The following is a 16,784-nucleotide window of genomic DNA, read 5'->3' as shown; positions in this document are numbered from 1 at the left end:
GGAGTCTAGGTCTGTAGCTATTCTATCAATCCAAGGGGCCTTTTCATTGTGTGTTTTATCTTCTGCCCAGATTTTATTCCAAAATTCTTGCACTTCTTCTTTTGATGGGACAGACTTTATTGTTACTGGTGTTTTCCCTATCTTCCTGTAGAAATTTTTGGGGTTATTTTTGAACATGTTATTATCTCGGAAGAATTTAACACGCTTTTCATACCTTGCTATGCGGGCAGCTTTAGCACATACCTTTTGCTTGATGGTTTCTATGGTGGCATCAATGTCAACTATGGTTTTCATGTTATATTTTTTCTTTAGTTTTTGGGTCTTTGTAGGTTTGATACTCTTGTCAAATTTAAGGTTTTTCAAACATTCTATGTCAGATCTAAGCAGCTTAATTTGGTGTTGAATGCGTTCTTGCCAAGAAGGCTTTTTGTGGGAGTGTTGTCTTTTTCTAATCTTTTCACCACATAGAATCGTTGAGATTCTTGCGGATGCATAGTACAGGTGGTTGAGATCTGTAATATCAACATCATTAGCTGAAACTATATCCTTAAGTGCAAGGCGGATTTTACCAATTATTTTCAGGTTTTGGTTAGAATTGCGAATTTTAGGGAGAGTGTCGCGTTCATTCATACTAGTTTCTTTAATTTTCAGCCATTCAATCATGATTTGATTTTTTAGATCATGTAGTTCTGTTGCGTCGATTTCTGTATGACTTCCTTCATCTATTTGATTTTCACCTGCCTTAGTGTTTATGGTTGGTTCAGAGAGTATTTTATTTTGCCTATCAGTTACCTTAACTCTTTCAATTATTACTGTATTTTCATCAGCCTTGGGCTGGTTTATAATTATTTCCTCTGTAGTATCTTCTTTAGCTGCAGTTTCATTCTTTTTATCCTTTACTGCTTGCTTAATTTGGTCAATCTCTACTTCAGTTAGTAATTTTTTTTTTTATAATGTTTCTTCTGACGTTGGCAAGTTTATTACTGTCTATGTAGGGTCTTACTGCAAGGTGTTTCTGTCTCCAGTTTAAGTAGGTTTGTACAGTATTAGATTTATCTGTAGGGAAATATATGGCACGGTAGAAGGCTCTAAGAACTTCTTTATTATCTTCCCTAGACCATTTTTCATTCTTTTTCTTTTGGTTATTTGATGACGAGCATGGATGGCCATCTGTTGGAATATTCCGGTTGTGGGGTACTTCCAGCTCCTGTGTGTCGGGAAGATTTGAACCAGTAGCAGTTTTCTCGTCTCGGATCTGGTTCATTATCCGAGTAAGTGGTCCTTTATAATCCGGTTTATGACCATTTCGGTTTATATTTTGTTTTATTAACAGTGAGGCATAACAAGCTTCGACGTTGACGCTAGGGGACGGATCTGTCTGTTTAGGGTAAGTTTTTTGAGACAACACCGTCTCCGAGCTTTCGTGACGTAGCTTCTTAAGGCTAGCAGATCTATTTCGAGTGAGTGGCCCTTTGTGATTCGGTCGATAACCACTCTGGTTTGTGATCTGCCTTGTTATCATTGAGGCATGACGAGCTTTGGCGTTGACATTCGGGGACGGATTTGTCTGTTTAGGGTCAGTTTTTTGAGACAACACCGTCACCGAGTTCTCAGCATGTAAACATTGCTCGTAGCGTAGTTTTTTAAGGCTAGCAGATCGGTATTCATCTGTATTTTTTTTGTTGATAGATTTATCTCCAGGCATAGTGTATTTTTGTGTGTGTGTGGCGTTTTAAACTTATGAATGGTTCACTGTCTGTATTTGTTCACAAAATGAAAATAAACAAAGAAGAAAGAAAAAAAGTTTTGGTTTTGCTTCGTTTGTGATATGTGTTTTCGTATCCGTAAGTGTGTCCTGTGATTTTTACGTAGTTTATTTTGTTCCATTTCTTTTTTTTTATATAGTTTGTAAACTTTCCGGTGTTGGTTTTGCGTGTGTGATCGCACGTGTTTCATTGAGACATCGTGCATAGGAGGTCCTGTGCTTTGTATTGCAGTGAAACTTCATTTTTTAAGAATAAAAAATATTCTTAAAAAAATTATCTTCGTTAAAAGACCGCTTCCTTCAAATCTTCCACCGGTTCTTTTGGCTAATTCCATCGATGTTATTGGATTAGATATGTTTTTGTATAGGGAGCCCGGTGTAGCACATCCATGTTGTTATTCAGCCCGGTGCTCCTCCTTTTATTATTATTATTATTATTATTATTATTATTATTATTATTATTATTATTATTATTATTATTATTATTCAGTAGTTTTATTTTTATAACGTGCTTTCACTTCACTACCGAGCGCAGCTCTGTGCGCCTTGGGTATGTGCTGTGGTTTGCTGTGGTGCTCTTATGTTTACTGTATTGAAAGTGTTTTGCGTAGAATGTGTGCAGTACCCAGTAGTGCAATTTTCTGTATGTTATATATATTTGTTATATATATTTATGCATTGCTGGCAGGTGTATTATTATTATTATTATTATTATTATTATTATTATTATTATTATTATTATTATTATTATTATTATTATTATTATTATTATTATTATTATTATTATTATTATTATTATTATTATTATTAAGGCGGTGTGCTGGTAGAATCGCTAGCACGCCGGGTGAAATGCTTAGCAGTATTTCTTTTGTCGCGACGTTCTGAGTTCAAATTCCGCGGAGGTCGACTTTGCCTTTCATTCTTTCGGGGGCGATGAATTAAGTACCAGTGATACACTGGGGTCGATGAAATCGACTATCCCCCTCCCCCAAATTTCAGTCCTTGTACCTACACTAGAAAGGATTGTTATTATTGTTGTTGTTGTTGTTGTTGTAAGAGCAGAAATAAACGCCGGCACGTCGGTGGGTTAGCGGCTGGGCACCTGGAGAAGCAGGTCGATGCCGTTGGGTGGCGTCGTTAAACGCTGGGCTGACGGACCAGTTAAACTACTCGGGGTCTGGTTCCGTCCGGACCTCCAAGTAAATAAGAACAGCGACGAAGGGCGAACAGGGTGACCAGTCTTGCCTAGAAATGAGCAGAGAGGAAGCTGTCCCTGAAAGGTCGAGTAGAGATGGCGAATGCCTACATCACCTCCGTCATCATTTATCGTCTGACCATCGTGTAATGTCCCGGTTATTGATTGATCAGACTGAAGCGTCTCTTATTTCTTTCCTTGTAGCAGGCACGCGTTCCAGTAGTCAGGCAGTTATTCTGCTGCCAGTACCTTCTGTGTAACAACTTAAGCATGCTGTGGCTTCTGGTGCACAGACACACGGTCAGGTTGCGTCATCTGCAACGATTTCTGGACAGTGAACGTAAGTGGGCTCCGTTTGTGAGACATGTCTTTCCACAGCTCGCCTCCATGACGGAGTTGCTGTCTTGGGTGGAGGAAAGCATCTGGCACCTAGAATGCCGTCAGACGCTCACAAACGTCTACCAGTCAAGCAACAGGACAGATGGATGTTCCACTTTAGCAATATATAGAGGTTAAGTTGCAGGGAAGTGTGATGACGTTCTCGGGAAGACTCTGTGCTTTAACGAAAACGAACTGGCTAGTCTATTCCTGAGGATTTTCTGGTCAGGGACTACCGTGATAATTTCCAGATGTCTTTGGCCTGTAGTGTTACCGAGACGCGCTACCGGTTCAAGATAAAGCCTACAGGCACATATGTGCTGTCAGACGGGATTGTCAAAGGTGTGCGCAAAAGCGACGAAACTATTCTGCGCGCAGTCGTTCAGAATCCGAGCATTACTGACTTGTGGAATTTTTTTTTCAATGATGCTCCAACATGCTTTCATGGATTACTATGAAGGTATAAAGTTTCAGTTTCGCACAGAAGGAGGTGTATTAAACCTGAAAGGGCAAAGTTCCAGATCAAAGAAAAAGACGACAGAAGAGATCCTGCGTGACCTTCTGTTTGTTGATGATTGTGCTTTGATTTCTCACACATTTGAGGGAATTCAGGAAACGTTCGACAGGTTTGCTGCAGCAGTTTGTGCATTTGGACTAACTAACAGCATCAAGAAAACTGAAGTTTTATTCCAACGAAGGACTGGGACAGGATATACTCAAGACTCAAACGTGATTAAAGACAACAAGCCACTCAAATGAGTCAGATCGTTTAAATATCTTGGAAGTACAGTACACTTTAAGAGTTCTTTTGATGATGGAATCAATGCTAGAATAACTAAGGCAACAAGTGCTTTTGGAAGCCTTTCCTATCGTCTGTGGGATGAACATGATGTCAGTCTGAAAACTAAAATAAGCGTATACAAATCTTGTAGTTTGAGCAGACTTTTGTATAGGGCAGAAGCAAGGCGGCGAGCTGGCAGAAACGTTAGCACACCAGGCGAAATGCTTAGCGGTGTTTTGTCTACCGCTACGTTCTGAGTTCAAATTCCGCCGAGGTCGACTTTGCCTTTCATCCTTTCGAGGTCAATAAATTAAGTACCAGTTATACACTGAGCCGATGTAACCGACTTAATCCCTTTGTCTGTCCTTGTTTGCCCCCTCTGTGTTTAGCCCCTTGTTGGTAATAAAGAAATAAGAAGCACGGACTCCTTACTACAGACATATAATGAAACTTGAAACCTTAAAGATGTGTTGTTTGCGCAACATGTGCAACATAAAATTGCAAGATAAGACATCATCCAAAGCCAAAATCTTAGAAAAAAATGTGATATCTTCAGTATCCGAAGCATGCTGATGGGAATTCAATGCAGATGGAGAGGATATGTTGCTCGAACGAAAACTGACCGCATTCCAAAAATTCTTCTGTATGGCCAATAAGTGGAGGGATATCGCAACAAAAGTAGACCTCTCTTTGGATGTAAGAGTAAGCTGAAGCAATCACTAAAATCTCTACAGATTAACCTGACACCTTGGATAAAGTCATTGCCTAGATCGATCAGTACGACGCATCCAAACAATTTGAGTTGAAGAAAAAGAACAATAAATGAATTACGTCTTACAACCAACAGACACACTTGCCCAGTCCCAAGCAAAATCAAAATCATTAATGTCTCCATTGCAACTTCATAGCAAAATCTCTACCTAGACTCAAATTACATACACGCATCTATCACAAACAGAAGCAGCTTCTTCGTGTTATTTTTTCTTTTTTCTTTTCCTTTCTATTACTCTCTTTAATTTCAAGTCCAATCCTTCAAACATTCAGACGTCGAAACCGACAGGAGTGACTATCATCATCATCATCATCATCATCATCATCATCATCATCATCATCATCATCATCATCATCAGTATTATTATTATTATTATTATTATTATTATTATTGAGGCAGCGAGCTGGCAGAATCGTTAGCACGCGGGGAAAATGCTTAGCGGCATTTCGCCCGTCGCTACGTTCTGAGTTCAAATTCCGCTGAAGTTAACTTTGCCTTTCATCCTTCTGGGGTCGATAAATTAAATACCAGTGAAATTCTGAGGTCGATGTAATCGACTAGACCCCTCCCCAAAATTTCGGGCTTTGTGCCTATAACAGAAAGGATTATTATTATTATTATTATTATTATTATTATTATTATTATTATTATCAAGGCGGCGAGCTGGCAGAATCGTTAGCACGCCGGGCGAACTACTTAGCGGTATTTCGTCTGTCTTTATGTTCTGAGTTCGAATTCCGCCGAAATCGACTTTGTCTTTCATCCTTTCGGGGGCGATAAATTAAGTACCAGTTATGCCTTGGAATCGATGTAATCGATTATCCCCCCAAAAAAAATTTCAGTCCTTGTGCCTATTGTAGAAAGGATTATTATTATTATTATTATTATTATTATTCAGTAGTCTTATTTTTATAACGTGCTTTCACTTCACTACCGAGCGCAGCTCTGTGCGCCTTGGGTATGTGCTGTGGTTTGCTGTGGTGCTCTTATGTTTACTGTATTGAAAGTGTTTTGCGTAGGATGTGTGCAGTACCCAGTAGTGCAATTTTCTGTATGTTATATATATTTGTAAGTCCTGCTATTTTTGTTATGTATTTGTCTGAATATTTTTTTATTATACCTAAGGCACCTACTATGATAGGAATTGTTTCTGTTTTTAGATTCCACATTCGAGTTATCTCTATTTTTATTATTATTATTATTATTATTATTATATGGATAATCTCCAGAAATCCTTGGCCTGGCAGTGCTACCGGGGGGCGCTGCCGGTTCGAGATAACCTCTAGAGGTAAAGGTGTGCAGCCAGTCGCGCTTGTCCGAGATGCACGCGGAGCGATGAAACCGCTCTTCGTGCTCTCATACAGTCTCCACGCATTGCTGACTTGTGGAGCTTTGTCGAACAGTTATTGTCACGTGTAGGACGGACCTGGCTATCGTCCGAGTCTATTGTTAAGATCGCCCCGCCTCCTTCTTTTGGCTGGGAAGGGAGAGCAATTCTACTCTGTCTGGTGGCTATGGCAAAAGAGGTTGCGTGGTGGACGCGATTGAAAGGGTTGAAGACGGGTACTTTCCTCTTTGGTCAAAAGGAGAGGGAGATACTGTCACCCAGTAAGTTCGTTGAAAGGTCGGTGAATGTGGCAATAATGACCCGCGTGAATGAGTCTACTCTAAGTGTGCGCCTGTAGGCAGGATGAAAGGGAGGAGAGAGGGTACCTTCTTGAGGGGCCCAAAGTGCGTGAGATCTCTTTGGTCAACTTACGGTGGAACTACTCCCTATTGGGGAAGCATATTCTTTTCTACTCTAGGAACAAGGCCCGAAATTTGGTGGGAGGGGACCAGTTGATTAGATCGACCCCAGTACGCAACTAACTGGTATTTAATTTATCTAACTGGAAGAATGAAAGGGAAAGTCAACCTCGGCGGAATTTGAACTCAGAACGTAAAGAAGACGGAACACCGCTAAGCATTTCGCCCGGCGTGCTAACGCTTCTACCAGCTCCTCGCCGCCTTATTGGGGAAGCATGTTGTTGCTTTAATCTCTTTGTTAATCGTTGTTTGTTGGCTGTTTACACGTTTAACCTCACTGTCCCTCGTCTGTGTATCGTCCTCTATGTTTTGTATTCGGCCCTATTGGCCAATAAAGAAAGAATCATTATTATTATTATTATTATTATTATTATTATTATTATTATTATTATTGTCGACCCAGACGAGTGCTTGTTACCCAAAGAACCGTCTGCACCGATAACAATATCAACAGCTGTCTGTTACACAAACGGCCGTTGATAACCGTCTGGACAGGCTTCTTAATGATTCCTAATTAACACAATTTCTTTTTAATTATTAAAACAAAAAAGGATCTCTTGTTCGTGTTTCCTTGGTGACGTCAACTTAGCGACCTGGGCTCAACTTTAACATGGCCTCTCCCCTCACGACCTCTTGTGTTTTTATTGGTATTGACGTGGTGGTAACACAGGGATGGTGGTTAGGTCATGGTCGAGGTGGCGATGGTGGTGTTGTTGCTGTTGTTACTGGTGGTGGTGGTGGTTTGATCATGGCGGCTGATAAAGGAGAGGCTCATTACTTCCCCTTACATTAACTCTTTAACGTAAAGGAAATGGGAAGAAACAAACATAAACAATTTGTTTGTTGTTTTCATTTTATAATAAACAATAATAAACAAACAGGATAATTCACTGATAAATAAATAAGCATAATAAAGTATTGCTAAGCTCGTGCTGCAGTTGTTGTTGTTGTTGTTGTTGATGATGATGATGATGATGATGATGATGATGATGACGATGATGATGCAGTTTAATTCCGGGTTAAATCTTTATTGAGCAAGTCTACAGATTAAAAGCGTATCAAGAAGTGAAAATGTTTTTTTGTTATTTTGTTTTTTTGTTTTTTTTCATTATATTTTACTTGTTTCAGTCACTGGACTACGGTCAATACATCTTATTTTTTCTTTTTTGTTTAGTTTTGGCACTGGTTTTATCGGTGTTTATAGCCGAACCGCTATGTTACGGAATGTAAACAAACTAATACCGGTTACCAAGCGGAGTTTGGGGGTACAAACACAAAGATACATACAGATTGATATGCACATAGGGGATCTTTTTTAAAACGGGGGCCACATTTTTCATTAATGTTTTACGTAGTGTTTTTGGTACCGAAAGACTTTCAAACTTCGTATACTTATCTATTTTGTGTTATAGAACAGAAAAATATTTTTGTATTCGAATTTATTTCATGTAAAAAATTGTCTTATTTCGATAATTTCAACCAATCACTGACAAGTATTCAGTTGTTTACATTTACTCCTTTGGCTGATTAAGCGGTGTAAAGCGTATTTAATTTCCATAGCTTCGTTTTGCTTTTTTCTTTTTAAATTTGCTGTTTTACCCTAACCCTAACCCTATCACCGATAGAATTGTTTCAGAATCGTTTGTTTATGTAGTCGGCACTTAATGTATATCGGCTGAATGGACGTCAGTGATTGGTTGAAATTACAGAAATACGACAACTTTAACATGGAATAACTTAGGGATTTCTTTTTTTTTTTAAGAAGACTAAGAGAAAAAGATGTTTTATATGACACATTCTACCAGTGTTCCAAGTTTCAAAGTGTTTCGTTAATGAAAAATGTGGCCCCCGTTTTAAAAAAGATCCCACATAGGCGCAGGAGTGACTGTGTGGTAAGTAGCTTGCTTACCAACCACATGGTTCCGGGTTCAGTCCCACTGCGTGGCACTTTGGGCAAGTGTCTTCTACTAGAGCCTCGGGCCGACCAAAGCCTTGTGAGTGGATTTGGTAGACGGAAACTGAAAGAAACCCGTCGTATATATGTATATGTATATATATGTGTGTGTGTTTGTGTGTCTGTGTTTGTCCCCCCCCCCCCCCAACATCACTTGACAACCGATGCTGGTGTGTTTACGTCCCCGTTAACTAGCGGTTCGGCAAAAGAGACCGATAGAATAAGTACTAGGCTTCCAAAGAATAAGTCCTGGGGTCGATTTGCTTGACTAAAGGCGGTGCTCCAGCATGGCCGCAGTCAAATGACTGAAACAAGTAAAAGAGTATATATATATATATATGATAAAATCAAATATCAAGGATTCCTCCCGAACCATAGCCTCATAAGGCTGATTTCCCGGCTTCTTTGGTCATTTAAGTTTAATTTGTTTCGGTCGGTAGACTGTGGCCATACTGGGGCACAGCCTTGAAGAATTTTTAGTCGAATAAGTCGACCCCGGGTTTTGTTTTTATTTTAAGCCTACTGCTTATTCTATCAGTCTCTTTGCCGAACCGATAGCTTATAGGGACGTAAACATTCCAACACCGGTTGTCAAGCGGTGGTGGGGCACAAATATATATATATATTAATATTTTATAAGCTTATAAGCAATCACCGTGTAATGACTACAGGAAATAACCTAACACTGGGGCATATAAGCCCTCGACGGAAAAAAAAGTAGGGTTTCCGTACTAATGGGACTTGAACCCACAGCTCCTTGTTTTTGCAACAAGTGTGTTACCATTACACCAACGCATCCCTGGCCTCTTACCCTCAGATTTAAAAACTATAATTAGTTCAATGTTGTCTTTGTAAACAAACATCATGTGCATTTTCTGCGATGGTTTTGGTAAGCAGTGTCGATTTTTACAATTCTGTAAACGATAATAATAATGGTAACATTTTTGTTTTTTTTTTGTTTGTTTGTTGTTTGTTTTGTTTTGTTTTGTTTTGTTTTGTTATTTTGCCACTATAACACGGTTGTTCTATAAAGAACTATGTAACTACATTTTAACCCCTGGAAAACGTCTTTTCCAGCTGGTTAACGACACACAACCTGTGTCCAATATATCGTGATTAAGGGAGCGAATCACTCCCCTCTAACTTGGCAAGACCAGTAGACTATGGTTCCTGGGTCTTTACCCTTCATCGGTCTGCTAGAGATGGCAGTCAATCGTCCCTCTTCACAATATATAAACAGAGAAGCAGCAGACCGCCGCTGATCTTGTAACGAACAAAGTAGATAGTTTGTGATTTTTTTTTTTTCAGAAATTACTAAATTAAAAAGTTACAAGCATTTGAAATTAAGTAATCTTACTCAATCGGAAACCTTCATTGCCGACATACCGGAGGAAAGATCCCACCTTTGTGCCACACAGCCAGTGGTTCTCAACTGGGGTCCATATGACCCTTAGTGGGGCTCCATATAAGATTTTGCTGTTAAAAATTGTGTACAATAAATTGGATATGCTTCCAGAAAACACAAAATATTTTAACAATTTTTTTATACAATTCCTAAAAATATTTAAGAATAAAACGATAACAGGATTTTTTAAACATTGAATGGCTATGAGGGTTCATCCGAATAACAGGGGTTTAATAGTGAAAGAGGAATCAAGGAGATCCACAAGTAAAAAAAGGTGGGGTGAGAAACACTGCCCCAAGTGATCGCTCAAACTGTTAGAAATATCAGTAAAATATCTCTCTCAAATTACGCCCATAATGGTAAACGAGGCCCAGTAAACACTTTCACTACTAAGGTTTGGGTTAATAGGGGACTCCAGTGGAGGATATTTGTCCGTTTGTCCCAATGATATCAAACTCAGAACCACTTGATTGCGAAGTGAACTTCTTAACCACATGGCCATGCTTAAACCCTAAAGCCAACCCCTCTGTTTTTTATCCATGCGACATTATCCTACGTCATACCACGTTACCCCTGCGCAGGACACCCTGCACGCTGTTTTGATATATGTTCTTATCCTCTGCCACCCGACATCAGGCAACGCCAGTCTATGCTACATGCTACGTCACGTGACGTCACGCTACGTCACATCCAGAGTACAGCTGCTAAATCCATTTCACACCAAGGCTTATCGCTTTTCTCTTTTCTTTTTTTTTTCAAATTTTTATTTGTATTTATTGTATGTTTGTATTTGCGTAAAATTCTACCTGTTTACAAACAGTCACTCACACACAGACGCAGTCACACATGCACAGCTATACCACACACACACACACACACACACACACACACACATTCGAACACAGACGCACTTCACACAGATGCATGTGTTCATATAGATATAATAGATATGTCTTTGTATGAGCGTTTCTGTGTGAATATATGTGTATATGTGTGAGTGTATTGAATAGAGAGAGAAACACACACGCACACGCACACGCACACATACACTCACGGATATGCCTATACATATACACATGTACATACACACACACACACACACATACACACACACACACGTTCTTGCTAATTCTAGCGAATCATAAAGCCGGGCAGAATTATTTAAAAGAGGCATGGAATCACTCAAACATCACTTTACTGGGTAACCACCAAGCAAGCTACCACGATAAAACTGTACGCTTTAACCAAGAAAATCATATACATACATATATATATATATATATATATATACGTTGATATACAGAGAAATACCAAAACATATGTTTGTATGATACAACATATATCTCATACATCTATAATATACACATAACATATACAACATACAATACATTATATAATTTTATTATATACATATCGTGAGCAAAAACAACTTGTTACATTTTACAAACATCACATCTACACAGAATTCTTGCAACGAGCTGTGGTTACTACACTCGCAATAGCTTCTATCACTGCTAAAACTACTAGAATTAATATTGCTACAAATACCATTATTCATAACCGCAAACATTAACTACAACTGTTACTAGTCCTACTACTTCATACACTAACTTTTTAGGCACACTGTATTTATATAGATACAGATATTCATAGATATAACTACAGCTAAGCTCCTCTCATTTGCCGTCATTTTCACCGAACTAAGAGCCGGCCGGCAAAACAACAGCAGGGATAAAACAGCCGGAATAACAAGTATTAGCATAAGCAATAGAAAGTGCGTGCGCGCATTTGTATAATACATACATACATACATACATACATACATATATATATATATATATATATATATATATATATATATATATATATATATATATATATATATATATATATATATATATATATATATATATATATATATATATATAAAGGGAGGAGAGAGGCTTCAAGAAAGAGAGAGAGAATTAGTGGAAATAGGACAGTGTTGATAGCGATACAATTAACAGCATAATTACTTCCACTGATTACAACTAATTACAGCAACAGCTGCAATATTGTTGATATTATTTATCATCATCATTATCATTTTTGATATCATTTTAATTACAGTAACAAATAATAACAATAATAATAGTAGAAGCAGTAGCAAGTGTTTTGGTATAACTGTTAGCTGTGGTTGTGGTTGTGGTGGTGGTGATAGTGGTTATTAGCTGAAGCGACAAGGCACCATTACACCGGATTGGTCGGCTGACTATTTACTGTGGATCGCCAATGCACGTCTACGAAATTTTACTATCTGTCATAGCAGGCCTGACATTCAGCTGTTTGGCCAGGCAAATCCCCACCGGTAAGTCAATTTTTATTTTTATTTTTATTTTTATTATTATCATTATTATTATTATTATTATTATTATTGGCAGAATCGTTAGCACGCCGGGCAAAATGCTTAGCGGTATTTCGCACGTCGCAACGTTCTGAGTTCAAATTCCACCGAGGTCGACTTTGCCTTTCATCCTTTCGGGGTAGATAAATTAAGTACCAGTTGCGTACTGAGGTTGATCTAATCGACTGGCCTCCTAACCCCAAATTTCGGGAACTGTGCCTAAAGTAGAAATTATTATTATTATTATTATTATTGACAGACTCGTTAGCACGCCGGGCGAAACACTCAGCTGTATTTCGCACGTCGCTACGTTCTGAGTTCAAATTCCACCGAGGTCAACTTTGCCTTTCATCTTTTTCGGGGCCGATAAATTAGGTACCAGTCATGTACTGAGGTCGATGTGATCGATTGTTCCTCTCTCCACAAAAATCCAGGTCTCGGGCCAATGGTAGAAAGTTTTTTTTTTTTGTTTTTTTTTTGTTATTCAAGATAAACTTTATAGGCACGGAAGAGCCGTCAGCCGAGCATGTCCCAGACGCGCGCAGGACGACGAGACGGTCCTGCGTGCACTTGTCCAGTGCCCGGGCGTTCCTAACCTGTGGGTTTATGTTGGACACTTGGTGTTGCGTGTGGGACGGATCCAGCTGTCAACTGAATCCGTCGTAAAGATCGCCCCCGTCGCCTTCCTTTAACCGTGGAGGAAAGGCGATGTTTATATGCTTGGTGGCCATGGCGAAAGAGATTGTATGGTGGTCAAGATTGAAGGGGCTGAACACAAACACTTTTCTCTTTGGCCAATCCCTGACGAACTTCTTCAAGTTTCACTTGAAAAGGAAAATAAGGGTAGAGAGGGCAGTGTTGTCTTCTGGTCAGTTTGCTGAAAGGTGCGAGTGAATAGGCTTGCCTTAAGCATACGTCTGTAGTTGGAAAAGGGGAAAGAAAAAAGGCACTGCCCTAAAAGTCAGAATACCCATGGGTTTTTTTTATGGGGTTTTTACATGAGCAGCCTTCGAACGTCCACCCCCCACCCCCCGCTATTGAGGATAACACACTGCTGATTTTTTGGGTTTTTTTATTATTTTGTTTGTCTTGTTTACACGCAAAACTCTCACAACACACACTCACACACACACACACATTCTTTGTTCTGTCCTGTACTGTCCATAATGTTTTTCTTAATGTAAACCCTTGTGGTTAATAAAGAAATCATTGTTATTATTATTATTATTATTATTATTATTATTATTATTATTATTGCGCGTCGGACAAAATATTTGTCAGCTTTCATCAGATTCGTTACATTCTAAGTTCAAATTCCACAGAGGCCAACTTTGCCTTTCACGCCTCCGGGGTCGATGAAATAAAGTACCTGTTAAGCGCTAAGGCCACTGTAATCGACTTACCTGCTTCCCTCTAAAATTGCTGGCCTTGTGCCAAATTTAGAAAGCACCATTATCGTCTTTATTGCATTTCTTTTTATTTATTCTTCTTTAATGTTACTGTTGTTGTTCATGTTGTCTCTTCCATTAATAATTCTCTCCGTGAAAGCGCGTAGCTAAGTGCTTAGGGTATTCCGATCGCTGTCGCGAGTTCGATTCCCAGCGGTGCGTTATGTCCTTGAGCAAGACATTTTTTGGCATTTTATTTCACATTGCTCCAGTCCACTCACCTGGAAAAAAATTAGCAGTACCTGTATTTCAAAGGGCCAGCCTTGTCACATTCTGTGTAACACTGAATTTCCTTGAGAACTGCGTTAAGGGTACACGTGTCTGTGGAGTGCTCAGCCACTTGCACGTTAATTTCACGAGCCGGCTGTTCCGTTGATCGGATCGGATCAGCTGGAACACTCGTCGTCGTAACCGACGGAGTATCAGTAATAATTCCCTTCACATCTACAATGCATTATAGAAGTAGTAGACGCTGACTCAAATACTCGACTGGTGTTATTAATTAATTTTTGTATCGGTCCTTCGATGAATAAAAATCAAAATTAACCTCAGCGGGATTTGAACCAAGAACGTAAAGGTCCGTAGCTAAATACAGCAGGACATGTTCAATTTGATCTCGCTTTGTCGCACACGTGGTATATGTCTTCTACTTATTGCGGGATCGATCAAAGCCTTGTGAATGACATTTGATAGACGGAGACTATGTGGAATCCTGTAGGAAGTGCCCTTGTCTGTCTTGTTGAGTAGGACTAAATTCATCATCTAGAACCATAGATACAAGAACGAAATTTACATGGAAGATGCAAACCCAGAACCAAAATCTTTTACAAACAAGGCCGATTTTTTCGATCTTAATATCTCAAAACAAACATAGGCAAAATAATAATAATAATAATAATAATAATAATAATAATAATATATTTGTACATCGACCAAATCAGACAAATCCGATAATGGAAAAATAATGTTTCAAATCAGTCCAAAAATTGTTTCTATGTTCGTTCGTTTTGGTGTTGAAGTTCTTCAGAAGGACGTTGAAAGCATTTTTATTGTCCCCCAAAATTTTAAGAGCTGCTCTTGCACCTCCTGCACCCACTGATCCCGAGCTTGTTACAACAACCAGGAATTCCGGGGCCTTTACTGGAGTCCACTTCTTGCTTGCATTTTGGGCCCAGGTTTCCAGTCTGCGGCTAAATCCTTCGGCCCTTCCTTCCTTCCTTAGACAAGTCAGGGAAACCCTGAAATGAGTAACAGACATAGCCATTCCTTCTTCTGATCAACCCTGCTCTTGTCAACCTTCTTCACTTCGTTTAGCGGTATTTCATCTGTCTTTACGTTCTGAGTTCAATTTCCGCCGAGGTAGACTTTGCCTTTCATCCTTTAGGGGTCGATAAATTAAGTACCAGTTGCATACTGGGTCGATCTAATCGACTGGCCCTCCCCAAAAATTTCAGGACTTGTACCTCGAGTAGAAAAGTATCTTTTTGACTTCGTGGTCCAATGGAGATTAAATTTTTTTTTTAAATAAACACTTGTGCACTTCGCATAAAAAGTTTTTAAAAAATTAAAACAAAAATGTTTCAAAGTTAATATTTTATTTTTGAAAGTATCACAAGGAAAAATATTACATACCTTGTTTTATTGGTCATATTGATCTGTAAACAAAATATTTTTTTCTTTTAAATCCCTGATACGCTGTGTGAAACCTCTGGACTAAACCATTACACCAGGACTAACCCATTAAATTATTTAGGGATGTTCCATTCATTTTTTTTTTTTCTAATTTATAATGATTTATAATATGCGGCTATTTGTAGTGGATCAAATGGCGGTGAGGTAATAGAATCGTTAGAGCATCGAACAAAAATGATCAGCGGCATTTTTTTTTTAATCTTCACGTTCTGAGTTCAAATCCCACCGAGGTCACCTTGTTCCCTTTTTATCCTTTCGAGGTCACTAAAACAAAGTATCAATCATTATCCGGGGTCCAAGGTATCGACTAATCCCTTCTTCTCACAATTGCTGGCCTTTCTCCAAAATTAAAACCCATTTGTAACAGTTCGAACAGCTACGATACCGATTCGATTTATAGTTCGTGTAGAAAATTTCCAATTCACTTTACACCGGTTCCATGAGTTGATGATGGCTGAGCTATTTGGCCGGCGGGGTCGGAGGTCGGGGTCAAGGGTAACATACAACCAACCATCAGAACAGAAGTTCGTGTCTTATGAGTGACCCTTCGATGGACTCTTGGCCGAGAATGTTTAATTCTGGAAAGGCCCAGTTCACCAACCTGTACGTGCTGCTGTTGTTCCTGATTTTTTTTTTTTTTTGTTTGGCTTTGTTCTTGATGTTGCTGCTACTGTTAATTCTACTGCTACTGTTGCCGTTGTTCTTTAGGTCAGCTCTGAACGAGCAGTTAGGTGCCACCCAGTGGCATATTGCTCCAGATTTTTTTGTTTTTTTCATAAGTCCCAAACAAGGTGAAGAGTCATTTAGTGATGGAGAAATTAAGACGAAAGGAATGAATTTACTTTAAATTCGAAAGCGTTTGGGTCTTAAGAAGGAGGAAAACAATGAGATGAGAGAGAGAGTTTCCAAAGTCTGGTGGTTCGTAGAAGAATATACCGTAAAGTGAGCCTGACTACATACTCCGACATGCAGAGGGTAGTGGTATGAGGTGCAGTGTTACAGCGGGAACATGTCGTTCTCTCTTCACTGTCTAAACTAGTTATGTAAGCCTGTCCTAGTTGCAGTTGTTGCTGCTGCTGCTGCTGTTGTTTAACCCCAGGTCAGCCGTGAACTTGCGGGCTTAAAATCAAAGACATTCCAACCGCAAGCAATCCTTTTACTTATCAAGGCCAGAGATGGCGAACCATTTTAGCCAACGTGTCGAA

The 16,784-nt window shown here is 39.2% G+C and overlaps 1 protein-coding gene across 1 annotated transcript in view; it reads left to right on the top strand.

Moving 5' to 3' along the window:
* The first annotated feature begins 12,195 nt into the window (after positions 1-12,195).
* LOC106875697 (uncharacterized) overlaps positions 12,196-16,784 on the top strand; it is a 34,392-nt gene continuing 29,803 nt past the window's right edge. Inside the window, exon 1 of the mRNA XM_089354367.1 lies at positions 12,196-12,403. Within this exon, the coding sequence (XP_089210493.1) occupies positions 12,328-12,403 (76 nt within the window). The 5' untranslated portion in view covers positions 12,196-12,327. The remainder of the gene's footprint in view (positions 12,404-16,784) is intronic.

This window comes from Octopus bimaculoides, chromosome 6 (genome assembly GCF_046866305.1).
Source record: "Octopus bimaculoides isolate indiv1 chromosome 6, ASM4686630v1, whole genome shotgun sequence".
NCBI classification, from domain to species: Eukaryota; Metazoa; Mollusca; class Cephalopoda; order Octopoda; family Octopodidae; genus Octopus; species Octopus bimaculoides.
The sequence above is the reverse complement of the archived record's forward strand: the minus strand, read 5'-3'. Positions and strand labels throughout refer to the sequence as shown.